Here is a 22,244-nt window from a genome sequence, read left to right as displayed (position 1 = left end):
TACACAGAACAGAGGGCATTGTTTCAAAAGAGCAGAATAAGAAGCTGTTAAGTCCTACTGAGTTTAATTCCCAGCCTTATAAATGCCACAGCATTCTATAGACTGCAACTCTTAATGGAAAGTGTAATAAAGCTTATTTCAAAAAGGTATGGGCATACCTTTATATTTATAACTTGATATTCATTTTTTTGCCTTTCATTTCTTTTAGAACTAATTTGTTTTTTAGAATTAAACAAATGGCTAACAATATAAACTTGGAAAAAGTTTATATTGCATGAAAGAAGCTGTAAGAAGTCTTTGTATCTGGTTAATAAGAGACTACACTTAATACATTAAGTATTGCTTGTCCCTGTATTACTTGTCTTGCTATATAGCAACCTGAATGTTGAAAAGTATTAAAGAGACGTTTTATGCGTGAAATCTGATAGACTTGTATTAAGTCCCTACTTTATTCTAGTTTGCTTCTATGCTTGAAAAATTAGGATAAAAATATATCTTTAACAGGAATATGAAAAAGGCCTGGGGATGGGGCTGATGGTTCCACAACTCTGCAAAAGTACTATATATCTTAGAACTATATATTTATGGCTGTGGGCATCACTCAAGTGGTAGAGTGCTTCAGGCTCTGAGTAGTACCAACAACAACCACCACCACAACAAAAAGGTTATATACAATGGGGGAAGATGACGATGAGCCCAGAACTGAGAAGGCACATATGAATTTTTCTGCATATATACTATGTGTACATGCTATTGTCATAGTATGACAATGTCAGCTGACACTGTTTCCTTGAGTGGTAAGCCTGAAGAGAGTAATAAACTTCGTCTTTAAGCTACCTTAGCTTCTCTCACGTCTTCTTAGAATCTGTAGTTTGAGGGAGGTTGACAGACATGGTAAGGAGTGGGAGAATAAATTTCCATTTGAAACCTTAAATACTCTATTTCCACTTCTTTGAACCTAAGACACCTCTTAACTATCACTCTACAATCTTTTTAGATCACTTGACATCTCGCTCTTTTTTTTGTTTTGGTTTGGTTTTTTGCCAGTCCTGGGCTTGAGCTCAGGGCCTGAGCACTGTCCTTGGACTTTCTCAAGGCTAGAGCTCTACCACTTGAGCCTCAGCACCACTTTTGGCTTTTTTCTATGTATGTGGTACCGAGGAATCGAACCCGGGTCTTCATGCATGCTAGGAAAGCATTCTACAACTAGGCCAAACTCCCAACCCCACTTGTCAACTCTTAATTCCTTTCTTATCAATCATCATTTTACATAGTCATCACTATAATCCCTTCTTTTTTTTTTTTTTGTGGGTCATGGGGCTTGAACTCTGGGTCTGGGCACTGTCCCTGAGCTCTTCAGCTCAAGGCTACCACCCTACCCTTGAGCCACAGCCCCACTTCCATTTTTTACTGATTAATTGGAGACAAGAGTCCCCCCTTCTTTAGTGCCCAGGCTCATCCTATAGTGCCCCCATCTTCAGATCTCAGTCTCCAGAGTAGCTAGGATTACAGCTGAGAGCCACCACTCCGGGGCACTTCTTGTCTTTTTGTTCTGTTGTAACTATAAAACCTACAGTAGGAGAAAGTATACAACCATGATAACTTCATCTCAATCTAATTACATCTGACCATAACTGAGTTACACAATTCTCTCCATCTCCTCTCTTCCTTCCTCCTTCCCTCTCCATACTGAGGCTTCAACGTGGGTCTTTTATTACTGCTTAGCTTTTTCACTCAAAGCTAGAGCCTTACCACTTGAGCTACACTTCCAATTCTAGATTTTTGCTCGTTAATTGAAAAGAAGAGTCTCACTGAGTTCTCTGCCTTGGCCAGCTTTGAACCATGCGCCTCAGCACCACTTCTGGCCTTTTCTATGTATGTGGTACTAAGGAATTGAACCCGGGTCTTTCCACATGCTAGGCAAGCACTCTACCCTCAGGCCAAACTTCCAGCCTCATTTTATACTTAAGCACAATTATATTTCAAGAAAACAAACAACTGCTCAAAATTATTGGTTAGTAAGTGGGAAGATCAGTACTCCAAATTCAAGTTCTCAGACAACAAAATCCATCATCTCTTAAGACTAGCCAGGTGTTAGAAGTGCTGGGTGGTGGCTCACGCCTGTAATCCTAGCTCCTAAGGAGGCTGAGATCTAAGGATCAAGGTTCAGTTAACCTCTAGAAAACACAAAGGGTAGGGCAGTAGCCTTGAGCTGAAGAGCTCAGGGACAGCACCCAGGCCAGTTCGAGCCCCCTGAAACACACACACACACACACACACACACACACACACACACACACACACAAAAGGAGGGGTTAGAAGTTAAGTGTCTTTACAATTAATCCTAATTCTTTAATCAAAGCACATGAACCTTTAGAATCTATCCCGAATTCAGGCTAATGGCATGGTTCAAGTGGTAGAGTACAAGCTATAAGAAACATGAAAAAAACCACTTCACAGGTATACTTTCAGGAAGTATGGCATGACATAAATTAGACTATCTCTCAACTAAGAGATACAGTTTAAACTAAAATTAAATAAAGAAATCTATTAAAATACTTAGCCTAACATAGATTATAAAATAAGTGGCTGCATATAGGATGAGGCTAAATGAAAGGATCTCCAGGATATGGAAACAAGACCTTTATCTTGTGTGATTCTGTTCTTAATGTACTATGTTATTTCTCTTCTTTTGTTGCTCTTTGGTTAATCTCATATGGTTACTGTATCTGACTTTGTTACCTGGTATATTGTATATATGTATATTATTATTGGGAGGGGGTGGGAGAGGGAAATGGGGACAAAAACATGAAAGGTGGTGTCAATGTGTTAGAAGTGATGTATCCTCTGTCTGGCGAGTGTAACTGTGACATTACAATAAAAAAATTTAAAAAAATAAGTGGCTGCTAAACTTGTGATAGTAGTATGATTTTAATTAATTTTGAATTTTATTGCATCAGCCTGTGAGCATTTATTATGATATGGAGGCATACCCCCACTCCTTGATACTAAGTTTTCCCTAAATCCAGAACTGAATATATAAAAAAGGAGCAATGGTCACCAAAGACCTGGAATGAGACAGTAAAAATTACTCAATGAAATCAAAGATCATTATACTGCAGAAGCCATATAATATGACTGTCAGAAGTGCCCTCTTGATGGAAGACTGGGTAGTTAGTTACATGCACATGGTTTTTCATAGAATTGAAAAATATGAAGATTGGGAGATAAGGGCAATTACTAAAGAGGCAATCAAAAACAATATTTTGACTGCAAAGGATTGTTCTTTTCATAAAAGCTTATTTTTAAAACTTTAAATATTTTGATTTTTTTTTTTTTTTTTTTGGCTAGTCCTGGGGCCTGGGCACTTTCCCTGGGCTTCTTTTGCTCAGGGTTGTCACTCTACAATTTAAATCACAGTACTTTTTCCATTTTCCCCCAAGTCTTTTCTGTATATGTAGCACTGAGGAATTGAACCCAGTGCTTTATGCATGATAGGAAAGCACACTAACACTAATCCACATTCCCAGCCCTTTTGATGAATTTTTTAATCAAAACAACTTTTTCTTATAAGTACCGTTTCTGAAACTGAGAAGTGGTACCTATAAGACATGAATCAAAGCAGAAATACTACCACCACATGAACAAGGCAGTAGTAGAAATTTGCAACCTTCCATCAATCCCACATACTACATTCCAAGTGCTTATTCTATGGACTTAAAAATAATAAAAATGAACTCTTCACTTCTCATCTCTTAATCAAGCTGGCCAGGAGACTCTTACCAGTATTTTCATAGGCCTAAAACTAAACTAAAATCACAAAATTTCATTAATGTGTATATATAGTACTTTAATAAGTTAAAAAAATACACAGTGTAGGGAGGGGGTGTGGAAGGGAAATGGGGACAAAAACATGAGAAGGGGTAGCAATGATTGTTAAGAAATGTACCTTCTATCTGGCAAATATAATGTAACCCTTCTATTAATTACAAAAAATAAAATAAACAGTGTAGCATTATACAAAATAGTTGTAAAAGTTTTGACAAGCCCAAGCTCTACAAATAATCACAGTTAAATTCTACAAGTAGTTACAATATTCAACAGAATTATGCAACCAATTTTATAGGTTCAACACAGAATAACACAGCAATTTTACACCTAGTTATACATATGCCAATAATGCTGGAATATGTATACACTGAAAAATGTTTATACAAATTCAAAGCATCATTACCCTTAGCAGCCAAAAAAGGTAAAAACTACCCAAACATCCATCAACTCAGGATGATGAATAAAATGTGATATAAAACACAATAGCATAGCCAGGCTCCAGTAGCTCACACCTGTAATCCGAGCTACTCAGGAGGTTGAGATATGAGGATCACAGTTCAAAGCCAGCCTGGGCACTAAAGACTGTGAGATTCTTTATTTCCAATTAACCACCAGAAAACCAGAAGTGGTACTTTGGCTCAACATGGTAGAGAGCTAGCCTTAAGCTGAAGCACTCAGGGACAGCACTCAGGCCCCAAAGTTCAAGCACAAAGACAAAAGAAAAAAAAAAAAAAGAATATCATTTAACAGTAAAAAGATATGAAGTATTTATACATGCTACAAGTTAGATAAACCTTGAAAGCACTATGCTATGACAAAAAGCCAACCACAATCAAATAGGCCCAGAGACAGGAAGTACACTTATTTACTGAAAAGATGCTGGCAGGAAATCTGGAGTGAATGTTAATGGACAATGACATTCTTTGTTGGGACAATATAAATGTTCTACAGCTGCCTGAGTATCAAATATAGGAAATATCATTAAATAGTATACTTAACATAGGTGAATTTATAATATGTGAATTACATATCACTGCAATTATAATCTGTGAATAAACTAACAATCAGTAAACAGCATATTTTAAAAGTGTATTAAAGTGCATTATATTTATAGTATATATGATTACATTTTAATAAAGCTGTTATTAAAATTCTGTACTTCAAAAGATGAAAAACGAAGTAAAATATCGAAGAATAAAAAGCAAAAACATTGTGGTTGTAGTAGTTTGCAAGCCCATCAAGAACGATAAAGATTTTTGATGCCTTTAACAAAAAACATCAAACTATTAACAGTGAATAGGTATTTACGTAACTCCTGGTGATTTTCTAAGGAAGATTTCATAATAAGTAACTATGCCACATGAACATTTACAAATAAAATGTGACAATGTTTGATTTCACACTTTAGTCACCAGTTCAAGCATGTGAATGACTTGTGTTGTTGATAAATTTATATTGTTCTAAGCCAGGCACGGTGGCTCGCACGTGTAACCATAGCCACTCTGGAGGCCAGAGAATGAGGATCCTGAGGGTCACTGGACAAAGCCAACCCAGGCACTAAAGACAGGGAGAGTTACCTCCAATTAATCCCTAGAAAATGGGAAGAGGGCGGCAACCTTGAGCAGAAGAGTTCAAGGACAACACCCAGGACCAGGGGTAGGGCAGTGGGCCTTGAGCTGAAGAGCTCAGGGACAGTGCCCAGGCCTAGTTCAAGCCCCATGATCCACCAAAAAAAAAAAAAAAAAAAAAGAAAGAAAGAAAAAGAAAAATCTCTTCAAGTATATAATCTCTTTAAAAAGTTATCCAACCAAGGCCAGAAGTTTGGCATCGTGATAGAGTGCTTGTCTAGCATCCATGAAGGCCCCAGTTCAATTCTTCAGTACCACACAAATAGAAAAAGCCAGAAGTGGTGCTGTGGCTCAAATGGTAGACCTGAGAAAGCTTAAGGACAGTGCTCAGGCCCTGAGTTTAAGTCCCAGAACTGGCAAAAAAGAAAAAGTAATCCAACTATTACCAAAAACTAAAAGGATTTTTCTACACAATAATTGTATGAAGAAACATATACCCTGAATTACCTATTTTCTAATCAGAAATGAATTACGATACCTTAATACACCAATTATAAGACATAATCTTAGCCAGGTGTAGGTAGGCCTGTAATCCCAATTACTCAGGAAGCTGAGATCTCAGAACTGCAGTTCAAAGAAAAGAATTGCCAGTAAGAAGGTCTGTAAAACTCTCATCTCCATTAAACTACTAAAAAAGCCAAAAGTGGATCTGTGGCTCAAGTGATAGAGCTTTGAACAAAAAAAGCTCAGAAGCAGCAACATAGGCCTTGAGTTCAAGCCCCAAAACTGGCAAAAAAAAAAATAAGTTATTTTTCAAATAAAAATTTTAAAACATAATCTTTTTATTTCAGCCAATCAGATCAGGATGTTTGCAATTCCAGGCCAGCCCTGGAAAAGTTTAACAAGATTTCAATTCAATAAAGAAGCATGGTGGCATTCTGTGGTGGTTTATGCCTATAGTCCCAGCTATAATGAGGAAAGCATAGGTAGGAGGATTCTTATCCAAAGGCCAGTCATAAATAATAGTCACTATCTTAAACATAATGAATAGGAGAAAGGGCTATGGTTAAAGTAACAGAGTACAAATCCAGCAAGTCCCCGAGTCCAAAAGCCAGAAACTTAAAAACTTCTCTAAGTGCGTCTGGGAGTTTGGCCTAGTGGTAGACTGGCTGCCTAGCACGCACAAAGACCCAGGTTCAATTCCTCGGTACCACATACATAGAAAAAAGCCAGAAGTGGTGCTATGGCTCAAGTAGTAGAGCTCTAGCCTTGAGGAAAAAAAAAAAACAAAGGAGAGTGCCCAGGCCCTGAGTTCAAGGCCCAAGACTGGCAAAAAAAAAAAAAAAAACCACTTCTCTAAGCATTAACTTATTTGTATTGGACTGGCTTTTCTTTTACAAATGGTTTTAAGTAAAAGTGGTAACAGGCTAAATACAAATATTCAAGGACCACAAATAATTTGAGAAAATGAAAAGATGACAATGTATCTTTTAAAAACATTTGCAAAATTAGGAAAATCATGAGAACATACACCTGCACAAAAAGTTAAAAAAAAAATAGCTACAGAGATTTTCCCTTCTTGAACACTTGTTTGTTAAACATGTCATTTGAAATATGAGGTAAAAATCAATGTTAATAAATTCTTTAATAAAAAAATAGCAAGGATTATAACATGGGAATATAAGAGGGAAAAAAGAAGACAAGCAGGGAGGGCAGGGCCTGAAGGTGGGCCTCCATTGGAAGAGTGCTCGACAATGAGCAAAACAGCCTCAGTCTCAGACCAAAAACAAGAAAAAAGAAAGTAGAACAGGAATAATCTATCACCAAACATCTCACCATAATGTTTACTTTTTTTAGAAATGTTTTGAGTGTTATGAAAATACTGAAGCAAATTATTTGTTCAAAACTGAATCCAGCAAATAACCACATCAATAAAACTCTATGAGCTGAGTGCGATGGCCTCAGTGTGAAGCCTACCTGGGTAGGAAAGTCTATGAGGCTCTTATTACCAATTAACCACCTGAAAACTAGAAGTGGCACTAAGGATCAAAGTGGCAGTGACAATAACCAGGAACTGAGTTCAAGCCCCAACAATGACCAAAAAAAAGCTCTAAGGAGTCATTTACTACCAGAAAAAGGTCAAGTTTATGACTTACAGAAACAAAATAAGTATTTAGAATTCTATATTATTTATCTCATTCCCTTATTTTTGTTGCACTTTGAAAAAAAATAAAAATTAAAATTAAAATTAAGATTTAATTAAGAAATTAAAATCTTAATCTTAACAATAAAATGATAATGATACTAAGACATTTTTTCCAGTTTCAATGACAAGCATTATCTTCAAAAGTTCTGAAGCAATGTATATAATCTGTGTAACAAAATATAAAGAATTAGGGCCGGGAGTTTGGCCTAGTGGTAGCGTGCTTGCCTAGCATGCACAAAGATCTGGGTTCGATTCCTCAGTACCACATACATAGAAAAAAAGCCAGAAATGGTGCTGAGGCTCAAGTGGTAGAGCTCTAGCCTTGAGAAAGTCCAAGGACAGTGCTCAGGTCCTGAGTTCAAGCCCAGGACTGGCAAAAAAAAAAAAAGAATTAAATAAATACTACATGCATCACAGACTGACCACTGATTTCCTTACAGATAATTAATCAATAGGAAAATTGAAAAGACTTACATTGTTGTTGCGGGTCTCTACAGCAGGGAATTTTCTGACTATGAATTTCACAGCAGATTCCAGATTTTTGTCAATAAGATAGGATGGTTTGGCCTTGGGATCTCCACATGCCTAAAAAACAATGGTAACAAAAACAAGAGTGAAATGTATCCTCCTCCTAAAATCAAAGAATAACAAATCTGCAACCAGAAATTAGGAAGGTGTTTATTGTTTTTGGTGAGCAGGTGATAAAATGAATAGGCAAAGTGCAAGGATTGTCACAGCTGAAATATGCAATGGGAGACAGTACAGAGATGTTCTTCTACTGAAAAAAAAAATGCATGGAAAGTTCCAAAGCAGTTAGCGCAGAACAGCAGTGAAAGGAAAAGCTCAAACCTAAAAAAAAAAAAAAGAAAAAGAAAGAAAGAAAAGAAAAAAAGAAAAAGATAAAGAAAAAAAGAAAATAATTCTTGGTTTGAGGTAGAACTGAAAATTAACTATTAACTCAACTACTGGACATGTTGCTTTCTAAGTGTGATAAGCTTATTTTTAAATGTCTTTTCCAAAACGTTTTCCTCATTCACTTAAACATTTTAATATGAGCCCTTGTTCAAAAGAACTGAAAACTGCAAAACTGTCTTAACATGCTAACGTGTGTTCCCTGTTCTTTAGGTTACCGCACAGTTTTCCATCATCCAACAGCACTACAATAAAATCTATACCTACTCTCTATCTCATAAACACAGAACAAATAAAATGTTTACACCTGACCACATCAGCAGTGCAGCATTCTAGGTAGTGAAATACAAGGCATTATACAATTGTAAAAAAAAAAAAAATCATTGGAATTTTTTGTGAAGTACTATAGAATCTTGAATATTAGTCACTGTTTCATTCTGTGACAATTAACTGCTTGCTAATCAGATGTTCTTAAGAAATTACTAATATTGTAGCATTCCTAATCATTTTTACCATAACTTTAATAGTGTCCTTTGAAAAATAATTTGTCTGCCATGTGTGAGGAAATAAAGCATTGTAATTTAAAAAATTATTTACTATGGCTATGTTGTGAATTACAGAAAGAGAAGTTATGAGACATGAAACTGATCTGAAAGCGGGCAAGCGGGCAGAGGGAAGGTGAAAAGCTTTGCAAACCTTCCAAACTTGTCCTTGCTGGGGAAGCATTGTAATAAAAAGAGAGAAAATTATGTGTCAACAATGATTGTCAAACTATGACATACTTCTCAGTAGAAAACTTATGCACTGCAGACTATGAATAATAAAACAAGATTAGAACTGTATGTTGCTACATTCTAAAGGTATTCTAAATAGCAAGTCAGTATAGATTCATAGATTATACTATTCATATATATTGAAATAGACTGTGTAAGTGTACAACCCATGTCAGTATCTTGGTGGCCTTTCTTAAGCAATTTAAAATAATAATAGAAAGGAAAAATAAACACTACATGCATCTATAAAAATGGGAGCAAAACCAGCAGTGAAATTTTACATACCTTAAAAACAAACGGTAGCCAAGAATAAAAATAAATTGTTATTGGGTGAGTTTTCACTTCAACTCAAATTGAACACTATTTTCAAGTATTATCTAGCTTCCTAGTATAAAAAAAAAAAATCAATGCAAGCATTCCCATATTTTAAAGAAGTGAAAATAGGAACGCAGTAAAAAAAAAAACTTAATTTTCAAATACAACTAGATAAAACAATTATAGCCTAATCATTCTCATTTTAATAAGACTGACACAAGGCTACTAAATAAATTCAATCTCAACATAATATTAGCATATAATCTCACTTTTCCTAATACTATCATTTCTCTAAAATACTGTTTCCTGTAAACTTTGCTTCCAATGGATCATCTTCCTCATAATTATATAACAAAGTAAAAATCACACCTAACAATCTGCCCCAAAAGAAGCAACTATAGGTTAGTATTTCCTTACATCAATGGCATAATGAAAATCAAGTTTAATAAACATGCCAGAAATAGTTCAAAATCCTAAACTGATTGCAAATTATTCTCTTATCTATTTTATTCTACTTAAGAATTAAGTTATCCAATTTAATAGCATCTACATTATACAATGAAGATATAATAGGCTACAATAACAATATTCCATGATCACAAATTTTACTGTGTAAGAATTTAATCAACTAAAATGAAGTGTACAATGTGAGTATGCATTTGTAAAAATGTGTAAATAGCTCTTTTTTTAAACTGAAAACAAAAAGAATGAAATTGCATTTTGTTGGAAAAGTAATTATAGAAAATCCCTTTTGGAATTGATTTACCTTTTTCCATATTGCTTATTGAATCTTAAACATATTAAAAGTATGGCAGAAAGGTTAAAAACCAGATTTTGAAATAAAACTAGACATGGAATCCTGAAAATTCTACATACAGAATCTTTTACTCTCAGGTTCTTCATCTGTAAATTGAAGTGGGTATCAGTACTTACCTCCATATAAGGATCTGAAGAGGGTAGATTAATCCAGGTAAAAACATTTAGCAACATGACTGACACGTAAGTGCTCAAATTATTATAGCTTTGTTAATAAGTTATTATAATAACTTATAAGAAATCTAATTTTGACAGCCATTATTTTAGTAACAGTCCTCTTCATAATACATGGAAGTTAAGCAAAAAGTGGTAATTTCCTTATATGAGTACTGATTCTCCTAAAGGTATTATTTTATTTCCCCATTTAGCCTAAATGTAAATATATTACTTAAGCAAAAACTTAGCCTTTTGTTAAGAATGTAAGATTTTTGTGGCTTTGTTTTGTTTTGTTATTTTAGTGCTGAGGATTGAACCCAGGGCTTTTTACATGCCCAAAGTATTCTGTACCATTTACAGAACTGAGAATATGAGCTTTATTATAGGATAGCCATGTTGAAATCTTGGCTCTGTCACTCAATCGCTACGTTACCACAAATAAATGATTTTACCTTGTTTCAATGCTGTTAACAATAAACTGGAGAATATAAACTACATAATTTAATGTTTTAGATGCATGAAAAGAACACACATGAATAGAATTTATGAGTATATAGTATATCATGAGCAATCAAAATATGTCAATAACCAAGAAACAATGGCTCATGCATGTAATCCTAGCTGCTTAGGAGTCTGAGATCTAACCATCACAGTTCAAAACTAGCCCAAGCAAGAAAGACTGTGAGACTATTACATTCAATTAATCACCCAAAAAGCCTGAAGTAGAGCTATGGCTCAAATGGTAGAGTGCCAGCCTTAAGTAAAAAAGTTTAGGCTCAGTGACCAGGCCTTGAGTTCAATTCCCAGTTCTGGTACACACACGCACATACACATACACACGCGCGTGCGCACACACGCGCGCACACACACACACACACACACACACACACAAACACACACACATGAATGGCAATAAAAAATACAAAACTAAGGATCCCCATTATACTTTCTCTCAAATTTTACTGAATAAAATAGACACTCAGACACCAGTTGTTCATTTGTTCATACCTATATGCCTAGCTCTACTCAGGAGGCTGAGATTTAAGTATTGTTATTCAAAGCTAGCTTAGGTCCACAAATATAGAGACTCTTAAATCCAATTAATCAGTCAAAAGCAGAAACTGGAGGCCTGGCATAGGTGGCAGAGTCCCAGCTGTGAGCAGGAAAAAAAAAAAAGTGAGGGAACTCTGAGTTCACACCTCAGTAATGGGGTGGGATAGGAAAGACACTGAGTAAATATGAGAAATATTCAAGCAAAAGAATGTATAAGAACATAAAACTATGATCTGATTTAAAGTTATAACCACATAAACTATATCCTGGCAAAGATACACTAAATGGTGAGTCTCAGTATACAACAGATTTACGGAATTTATATTAGTCATATGAACAGAAATACTACTGTGTCGGTGTACAACAATGTCATTACCTAGATGGTGTTGTACTTTTAACTGTAACTGAAATTATTATAACAGTAATTCTAAGTTTACAATTCTGTAACTGCAATTCAGTCAAGACAGTTTGTATACTATGACCACAGTGATAGAACAAAATTCCTATTAATTAGCAGGCTCTTTATAAAGACCAATTTTGCCCACCCTAACAAAAAATGTCATATGAAGACAAAGAAATTTTAAGATAACAATTCAAATTTTTTTTGAGCTGAGCATGGTGTTAGCACACCTGAAGCCCTGTATCATGTTACCACAGCTGCATTACATAAAATTAATTCTTCACTATTAAAATTATCTGGACCGGAGTTTGGCATAGTGGTAGAGTGCTTGCCTAGCATGCACAAAGACCCAGGTTCGATTCTTCAGGATCATATATATAGAAAAAAAGCTGGAAATGGTGCTGTGGTTCAAGTGGTACAGCTCTAGCCTTGAGAGAGCCCAAGGACAGTACTCAAGCCTCGAGTTCATGGCCGAGGACTGGCAAAAAAGAAAAAAAAAATCCTTGAAGTTCCAAATTTTAGGAAACTATATATACTATTAAATTTAATTACTAATACATTTCAAGGGCTTAACTCAAGACTAAGTAAAAATTGTTAACAAACTGCTGACTGAATTAGTTTGGAACATTTCTATCCCTTTCCAGGTTTCCAAAAAAATAAACAAAAAAGGTGACAATGATACAAAAATTACATTTAAAGGGTAGGGAATGTAGTTCAATAGTGGAATGCTTGTCTAGCATGCGTAAGGACTGGGATTTTATTCCCCACCACAGCTGAGAGAAATGAAAAATGTTTACTTTTTACTTTTAATAAGGTTTTATAGCTCTACCAAGTATTTTTCATAGTACTGAATAAAAGGGCAAATTTCAACACACAAAAGAAAAATATATAAACCACAAAATTACAAAAAAATCTAATATTTTATTTTAATTAACTCACTAATTTTCACAATGCATAAAATACTGTTTGAAATTCCAGAAAATCTAAAATAAATTTATTGATAGAAATCTGTAGTTCTTCTAACTTGAACTATAGTCTCCATAAAGATTATCCATATTCTCATTATAAATTCAAAAAGCTCAAGACTAAGTGTCTGATAAAAATCACAGTTCTATTATAGAAAATATTTCACTATCTTGCTAGGATAAGGAAATAACTCAGTAGCAAAGTGTTTATCTAGCATGCACTACATCCTGAGTTCAATTCCCACATCTGGTGGGGGGGGAAGACCCCACCTATCTCTTTGGTCAAGCTCACAGCATGTAACTTAGCAAGTTGATTAACTTCTATGCCTCAGTTACCTACTTAAGGAAGTGAGATTACTACCTACTTCATAGACTGCTAAAAGGTATTTTAAAAAGCAAACTATGGTACATACGAAGTATTATTTTAATACCTAGCAAGTAAGTATTTAGTAAACTCTAAATAGCTTTTTTTCTTGTAATATAAAACTTTTCAAAATATGTGGCTATCAAGACATGTGAAAGGGTATCAATGTATGGGAATTAATGCACCACCTATCTGGCAAATATCATGTAACCCTTCTATTAATTACAATAATAAATATATGAAAAAAATGTGACTATCTAAAGGAAGTTCCCAATTTCAAAACAAGATCTTTGGTCTGGGAATGTGGCTCAGTGGTAGAGTGCTTGCCAAGAGTGCAAGCCAGAGTGGCAATGTGGCTCAAGTGGCAGAGCACTAACCTTGAGCAAAGAAAGTGTCCAAGGCCCAGGCCCTGAGTTCAAGCTCCAGAACTGGCTCTGTGTGTGTGTGTGGGGGGGGTGTATTTAACAGATTAAGAAACCTAATTTCATTTACATGTAAATTACACCATGCTGCTTCTCCAATTTTATTTTTGTAAAGAATCTACCCAATTTAATCATAATATAATAAAATATGCATGCACATATGTTAGCATTATACATAAAAGGGTAAAAATATATATGACATTTTTAAAAGTGAGAGAACAGTGAAATTTGTAAGCCACATATTTGCTATGTTCAAGTTTTAAATAATGTGTATTTCTTTGTTAACTATTGATTTCCTCATATTTAAGTTATTTTGTATTTCCTTTCTACAAAGGAAACATAATATGGAAAATCTACCACTGTCAACCAAAAAATTAAAAATAATCACTTTCCCTCAGTATTTTAGTGATTTTTATTGCCCCAGCCAGAATAAAACAGAAAAGAATAATCATAGCCTCATCTTACATTCAGCGCTTCCTTAAAACAACTACAAGCAAACATATTAGAACTGAAATGTTATTATATTTGTAGTTATAATATTTAGTTGAACATATATTGCAAATTCAGCTGTACTGAGATGTTTACATAACATGTCTAACACTTTCAATAATGAATCCAATATGAAAAAAACAAATTTATACTAACAGCTCTTATTAGCATAGAACTGCCGCAATCCAATTTCAAACAACTGACCTAATTTCTCTGCTCCTGGTTGACCAACCAAGAATATGATGCCCTAAATGGAGACAAGAACAATTCCAGAGGCAAAGACTAAAGCCAACTGTGTGGCCACCCCCCTTCACAAACATCATTTCTTGCCAATAATTAAGCAAATATAGCTAAAGACTTTCAACATCATACTGCTAACCTGGTTAACTTTTCCCTCAAGAAACAAAATTAAAGTTATCCAAAATTACATAAAAATAATTATAGGGGGAAAATATTCCTCCAATCAATTTTTTAAAGGTAAAACACTCCATTATAGAAGTGATTTGCCACTGTTGAGAAGACTTTTTCCTCCTTTTTTATACCATAAGAGCTGGTACAGTACTACAACAAAAGGAAAATTATGAAGAATTAACTGAGATCTTTTTGAAACAGAGAAAAGCTCACATAACTGATGGCATAGAGTGGAAAGGATAAAAAAGGAGTAAGACAAAAATGAAGTATGCCTTAAACTAAGCAAAGGGTTTTCTTTGGAAATTCGGCTATACTTTCTCTGACATTACCTGACATACAATTTCCCAAAATTTGCTCATACTCAAAACTATTTGCCAACTTTCATAGGGACTTTAAGCTTTTTTCCTGTAGTATCATAACCCCTTACCTTCAGAACCAATCCTGTGAAGTATGCAGAGCAGACACTGCCATGGGTCATACTACTTCACAAGGGACTGAAAAGGATGACTTAACTGAAGAGACTTTCCTGTTACTTTTTTCAGTTACCTTTTCCCATTTTACAAATGAGGAAAAGGAAAAGGAAAAGAATTTTTAGTGAAAGTATGAAGACTGGAGTGCACATCTCCTAACTTTTGGCCCATAATTCTTAACCCTACCACCATACTACCCAGTCATCCTCTACAAAAACAACTAAAAGAATCACTTAAAGAACAACTTAAAAAAATCACTCTGTGGGACTGGGAATGTGGCTTAGTGGTAGAGTGCTTGCCTAGAATGCATGAAGCCCAGGGTTCAATTCTTTAGTACCACATAAACAGAAAAAGCTGGAAATGGCACTGTGGCTCAAGTGGCAGAGACCTCGCTTTGATCAAAAGCTCAGGGACACTGCCCAAGCCTTGAGTTCATCAAGCCCCAGGACTGGCAAAAAAAAAAAATCACTATGTATTAAGTGAGCAGTATTAGAAAGTTTGGAAAGGGAAGCTAGGTTTTTAATTAATAAAATATTAATGAATTTAGAAATAAATTACATCATAAACTACTTTTTTTACATTAAACTCCCCTATTTTCTCACAATTTCAACTAAACTACAAACTCCCTAAAACTTTCTCAACTTGTAAATATTTAGGTCTCAATTTTTTCTTTCCTTTTTAAAACAATCTCATTGCGTAGCCTAAATTGACCAAACTTCTTAAGATTTCTCTAGTGTGCTGATACTGAGATTACAGATGTTTACCACATTTCCAGCTTTTTTTATGTTGGAAGGAGGATGTTGTGTATGTTTTGTTTTGTTGAATGTTTCTGATAATGGTGCTAGGATTTACACTTAGATGATCAAACTTGCTAGGACAATTCCTTCTCTTTTTTGCTAAAGGGTCTTTTGTTTCTAGTGTTATACTAGTTCTTTAACTCAGAGCTTTGAGCTCTAGGTTTTTCACCCAAGTCTAGCATTCTTGAGCCACATTTGTACTTCAGTCTTTTTACTGGTTTCTTGAGATAAGGGTCTCACTGAAATATTTTCTGCCCCAAAAGGTTTCAAATCTAAGGTCTCACTTTCTGCCCAAGGCTGCCTCTTGACCAGCAGGCTTGCTCTTGAAGAACAAGAATTACAAACCCAGTTTGAAATACAGTCTCAGTACTTTTGCCAGGGGCTAACCAGCTAGCTTCAAATATTTTTGACTAAATCAATTATGAAAATATTTTCAAGGAACCATGGTAAGCTCCCCAAGTAAATGTTTCAATGTATTAATTGTAGTAATATATTTTATTTAGCTCACTAAAGGATGTTTCTTTATACTTATTTGATAGAACCATTTCCACAGTATATAGACTGTATATTTCCCCAATCTGAAAACCTAAAATACTCTGAAATCCAAAATTTTTTTTAGCATCTACATGGCACAAGTGGAAAATTTCACACATAACCTGTGTGAAGGATCAGTCAAAATGCAGTAGCAATAAAATCACTATGTAAAGTTACTTTCTGGTTATGATGTATAAGATGTATCTGAAGCCAAGTGCCTGTAGCCATGCCTGTAATCTAGCTACTCGGGAGGCTAAAATCTGAGGTTTGTGGTTCAAAACCAACCTGGGCAGAAAAGTCCAGGAAACTCTTTATCTCTAACTAACCAAGAAAAGGCCAAAGTGTAATTGTGGTTTCTGTGCTATCCTTGAGCAAAAAAGCTAAGGGGCAGTGCCCAGGACTGGCACTGGCGCATACATGCATACATGCATACATGCATGCACACACGTGTGCATGCACACACGTGTGCACACACACACACACACACACCCCAAACAGGTCAAACAGATTTGTTTTTGGTTTGTTTTGGCCAGTCCTGCGCCTTGAATTCAGTGCCTGAGCACTGTCCTTGGGCTTTCTCAAGGCTCTATCAGTTGAGCCACGGCTTTTTTCTATGTGGTACCAAGGAATCAAACCTGGGTCTTCGTGCATGCCAGGCAAGCACTCTACCACTAGGCCAAACTCCAGGGCCCCCACTACCAAACAGATTTTATTCTCTGGGTTCATACTAGATTATCTCATTTATGTATGCCCAAACATTCCAAAATCTGAGAAACTTCATTACTTCTAAACCAAATCTGCTACTTCCAACCAAAATAGAGCAGAAAATCAAGTGTGGTAGATAATCTAATGTACATATGTATTAACAAAAATGTAGTAATTAGCTGGCCATGTATTATGAAGTGGAAAGTTTTTCTGAGAAATGTAAGAGATTGAGATTGAAAAGATTATGTGGTTTATATTCCTATAAAACTGAAGACACTGTGAACCTTATAAACACATGGCAAACAGATCTCAGTTCTTTGGCAGAATATTTTAACAAATGTCTCAATCCCTAGCCAGCTGGGAAGATAAAACAGACAATTTCCCAGACTGAAAGATTAAAAATTTATCTGATGCAATTATAAGCAAAATTACACACAAGAACCTAAAAGCCATTAGTATTAAAATTAAAAGTAACATATTTATGTATATTACAAATGTTTATGTTCATAAATACAATATGTATCTATATAATTCATTTCAACAAGCTCTAATCAATGGCCTCATGACCTCATGTGACAGGTAATAATCCTAAATACTAATAGTTCAAAAATATACTAATCAAGAAGAACCTCATAATCAGGCAGGGTAAGCAAAACACTTTTCAGGAAACTATCAATATTTGGCAAGTGCTGAAATATAGTTTTTCAATAACTTAAAATATTTGGCAATTAGATATAATAATGACTGCTTTCAACTTAAATTTCGGTAGTTAACAATACAAAAACAACGTTTCTCAAAACAGGAAGTGAATAAAAATACTGCTTTGAGCAATGGCAGTAAACTGGAATTATCAGAGCTCAGATGCTTAGAATTTAGCTAAATTTATCTATGAAACTACCGTATTAAAGCCTTTTTATCTTTACACCATAAACTAGTTATAATGACTGCTTAACACAAGGTATTTTGCCCAAGTAACCCAAATCACTTTTGATGTTACTCTCACTTCCTCTTCTGAAAACCATCCTAACCATTTCCTTTAACCACAATACCACAGGTCTAGTAAGTTTTAGTAAGGTCTGACTTGCTGGTTTTCTGGACAAAGTTTACATGGTGGTTCCAATCCGTGTGCTTCTTACGAAGCTAATCTCACCCAAAGGTTTAGGATAGGGCCACCTGTAAGTAGTGCTTCCTCAATTCAGTTAGTGCAGAGCCTACAGCGGTTCATCACCGACGAGCCACGGCAGGTTCGGAAGGCTGCTTTGCCACGACGCCGTGCTGCAGGCTCGCAGCTTGTAACGAACATGGGCACTGCGCGCACAGGGAGTGGGTCCTGGCAGTCGGGTGGACAGCCATGTTTGTCCTTTTCCAAAACACATCATCACTGCTAACGCAGGATGGCCTTCTTTACGCTTCAGGACTTGACCCCGTTGACAGGCATTTTCTAAATCAACGACCCTCACTCATCTACTGCTATCATTTAAGAAGCCACATGAAGAGGCCAGGAAAAGCGATGACGATGTGCTACCCTGGAGACTAGAGCACCAAAACAAAACCTAGACGGCTCCCGGTTCTCTGGATTACGTTCCAGGAAGCTCATCTGCCTTCGCCCGGCTCTGCACACCCGCCTTTCCTACGCGGTCGAGGGCTTTCCCGGGAGCCGCCGGCCACTCGGCGGATCGGACGCTGCCGCCCGCGGCGCGCGGAGCCTCTGTGTGTCCGCACTGCTCTGGGATGATAACCCGCGTTCCGGGGCGTTCGAGGAGCTGGGGAGGCGGCGGGGAGGCGGCGGCGGGGAGGCGGCGGGGGAGGCGGCGGCGGGGAGGCCGACGCCCCCGCTCCGGTGACTCACCGCGGGAGGTGCTGCGGGGGAACGCTGGCTCCCCGCTCCCGCCTCCGCGCCTCCTTCACCGTGGAATAATCCCAGCGTCCTCGCGCCTCCGCAGGGTTTGTGTGTACCAGCCCGGGGCCCAGTGCCGGGCACGCGAGGCCCCATCGGCCATGTCTCCTCCACACTCCCAAAGGAGAGAAAAGTATGCCGGCGGGGAGGGCAGACGCCCGGCCCGGCGCCACGGCCCCTCACCCTCGGCCAAGGCACACCAAGGGTCCTGAGCCCTGCGGAATGGCGTGCACCCGTCACCCTCCCTCCCGCGGACGAGGGCCGGGGCCGGGGACGGCGCTGCCGCCTGCGGGAACCGGGAAACGGCTTCTCCCCACCGCGGGCCGCCCCGCGAGCCGCCGCGGGAAGCGCGCCGGACTGGGCCTTAGGCCGCGCGCGGCGCATCCCGGCGACCCGGGCCGGCCGGGCCTGGCGGGGAGGCCGCGATTCTCGGCCCCGGGCGCCGCCCGCCGCCCCCCCCCACCCGGCCCCGGACTCCACGCCCGCCGCGGCCTCCGCGCCCGCCCGCCGGACCCCCGCGGCCTCCGCGCCCGCTCGCCCCCCCCCCGGCCTCGCCGGCCGGCGCGCACCTTCTTGATGTTGTAGAGGCGGGTGAGCATGCCGACGCCGCGGTCATTGAGGATGGTGAGCTTCTCCGCCAGCTTCTGCTGGCTGGGCTGCAGCACGGAGCGCGACATGGTGGTCGCCGCGGTGGCCCGGGTGGTGGTGGTGGTGCTGCCGACGCCGCCGTCGCCTCGCGCCCAGGCCCCGGCCCGCGGCCTCCTCCCCCGCCGCCCGCGACCTTCGCCTCAGGCCAGCGCGCCCATGGCCGCGCGCCCCGACCCCGCGGGTGAGGAGCAAGCCGCGCCGCACGCTCCCGCGGGGCTCCCGTCCCCTCTCCGCCACCCCCAGAGAAGCAGCCAGCGGAGCCCCGCAGCCTCCGCGCCGGCCGCCCGCCGCCCTTCCGTCTCCGCCCCGACGCTCTCGCCCAGCCCCCACCGAGCGGCCTTCCCGGCTCCTCCACTAGGTGTGGCGGCGGGCGGCGGCGTCTCGGCGGCTGAGAACGAGGCCGCCTCCCGCAGCCCCGGACCGGCGCGGTCACCTGACCGGGCGCGCCGGCTCCCCCTCCAGGCCGGACGGGGAACCGCAGCCGGCGGCCCTGGGTCCGCCGGGCCTCGCGGCGGCCGACCGCTCACCAGCGCTGGGAGTGCCGGGCGCAACCCGAGGCCCAGGTGGGCAGCCCGGGTGCGGTCGTCCCCGCGGGTCCGCGCGCCCCTCCCCGGGTTTCCCGCGTGGCCTCCGCACACCGCCCCGGAGAGGCCCAGGGAGCGGCGTTGTCACCCACCGGCGGCTCCCAGCGCCAGGACCCCCTCCATCCCTCCCACGGCCTGGCCCACGCCCTCCCCGCCCAACACCTCCGACGCCGCGGCTCCGGCCACCCCACCCGACCCGCTCCCCTCCGACGACCTCCCTCGGCAAACGAGGACCTCGAAAGTGCAAATAACCCAAGTTCCCGAGATGACAGAATGGGCGTTGGTCCACGAGACCGCCCATCCAGAGAAGTCCTCGTGGGCTCCGACACCCGTGAGTGAGTGAGGGCCTCCCAGTGAGGAGGGGGCTCCACCTGCATCTGGAGAAGTCAGTGAGTGAAGGCCTCCCAGTGGGGAGGGGCTCCACCTGCATCTGGAGAAGTCAGTGAGTGAAGGCCTCCCAGTGAGGAGGGGCTCCACCTACATCTGGAGAAGTCAGTGAGTGAAGGCCTCCCAGTGAGGAGGGGCTCCGTCTACATCTGGAGAAGTCAGTGAGTGAAGGCCTCCCAGTGAGGAGGGGCTCCGTCTACATCTGGAGAAGTCAGTGAGTGAAGGCCTCCCAGTGAGGAGGGGCTCCACCTGCATCTGGAGAAGTCAGTGAGTGAAGGCCTCCCAGTGAGGAGGGGCTCCGTCTACATCTGGAGAAGTCAGTGAGTGAAGGCCTCCCAGTGAGGAGGGGCTCCGTCTACATCTGGAGAAGTCAGTGAGTGAAGGCCTCCCAGGAGGAGGGGCTCCACCTACATCTGGAGAAGTCAGTGAGTGAAGGCCTCCCAGTGAGGAGGGGCTCCACCTACATCTGGAGAAGTCAGTGAGTGAAGGCCTCCCAGTGAGGAGGGGCTCCACCTGCATCTGGAGAAGTCAGTGAGTGAAGGCCTCCCAGTGAGGAGGGGCTCCGTCTACATCTGGAGAAGTCAGTGAGTGAAGGCCTCCCAGTGAGGAGGGGCTCCACCTGCATCTGGAGAAGTCAGTGAGTGAAGGCCTCCCAGTGAGGAGGGGCTCCACCTACATCTGGAGAAGTCAGTGAGTGAAGGCCTCTCCAGAGAGGAGGGGGCTCCACCTGCATCTGGAGAAGTCAGTGAGTGAAGGCCTCCCAGTGAGGAGGGGCTCCACCTGCATCTGGAGAAGTCAGTGAGTGAAGGCCTCCCAGTGAGGAGGGGCTCCACCTGCATCTGGAGAAGTCAGTGAGTGAAGGCCTCTCCAGAGAGGAGGGGCTCCACCTGCATCTGGAGAAGTCAGTGAGTGAAGGCCTCCCAGTGAGGAGGGGCTCCGTCTACATCTGGAGAAGTCAGTGAGTGAAGGCCTCCCAGTGGGGGGTGGGGCTCCGCCTAAATCCCACTCCTTGAAAAGTTTCACTTCTCCATCTCGTTTATTTCCTTGGTCGGTTATTCTCATGGACACTAGGTGCCTCTCTCCCCCTCCCCCTTGCCATCTCTCATTTGTCTCTTGTCTGTCAAGTCAGTCAGTCAGTCTGTTTGTCTGTCTCTCTCACAGCCCCCCCCTGCCGCCCCAATGTGATTGATGACTAGGTTGAAAAGTTCCAGACAAGAGAATTTAGACCACTTTGATAGTTGGGGTTTTATCTCCTTTCTCTGTGTTAATCTTTTAGATTATATCTATTCGTTTAGGTGAGCAACAAAACATCCCGCCACCTTCAATAAACAAAGCTCTAAAAATTAATACACTATCGTTGGATTCATAACACTTTTTATGAAAAGAAAATATGGGATAAAAGCTAGTATACTCTTCTTAAGAAAATCTTTATTTTACCAGGATATGAAACAAGAGCCATATAATGTGTAATTGTTGTTCTTTTTTTTTTTTTTTTGCCAGTCCTGGGCTTGAGCTCAGGGCCTGAGCACTGTCCTTGGAGT

At 40.2% G+C, this 22,244-nt stretch overlaps 1 protein-coding gene across 4 annotated transcripts in view; it reads right to left on the bottom strand.

Annotated features, from left to right (window-relative positions):
- The window catches only part of Nckap1 (NCK associated protein 1), a 90,811-nt gene extending 70,872 nt beyond the window's left edge, over positions 1–19,939 (bottom strand). For 2 of the 4 annotated variants that reach the window (XM_090342501.1, XM_090342502.1), the window contains exons 1-3: positions 19,654–19,939; positions 9,214–9,231; positions 8,080–8,190 (exon numbers count right to left, since the gene is read on the bottom strand). In XM_090342501.1, coding sequence (XP_090198627.1) covers positions 8,080–8,190; positions 9,214–9,231; positions 19,654–19,761 — 237 coding nt within the window. In that variant the 5' untranslated portion in view covers positions 19,762–19,939. The remainder of the gene's footprint in view (positions 1–8,079; positions 8,191–9,213; positions 9,232–19,653) is intronic. The other 2 variants (XM_090342503.1, XM_090342504.1) reach the window with 1 other exon arrangement.
- Between the last annotated feature and the right edge of the window lie 2,305 nt (positions 19,940–22,244).

The sequence above is a fragment of the Megascapheus bottae genome, chromosome 12, assembly GCF_031878675.1.
Source record: "Megascapheus bottae isolate mThoBot1 chromosome 12, mThoBot2.hap1, whole genome shotgun sequence".
NCBI lineage: Eukaryota > Metazoa > Chordata > Mammalia > Rodentia > Geomyidae > Megascapheus > Megascapheus bottae.
Note: the sequence above shows the minus strand (reverse complement) of the source record. Positions and strands in the feature narration are given on the sequence as shown.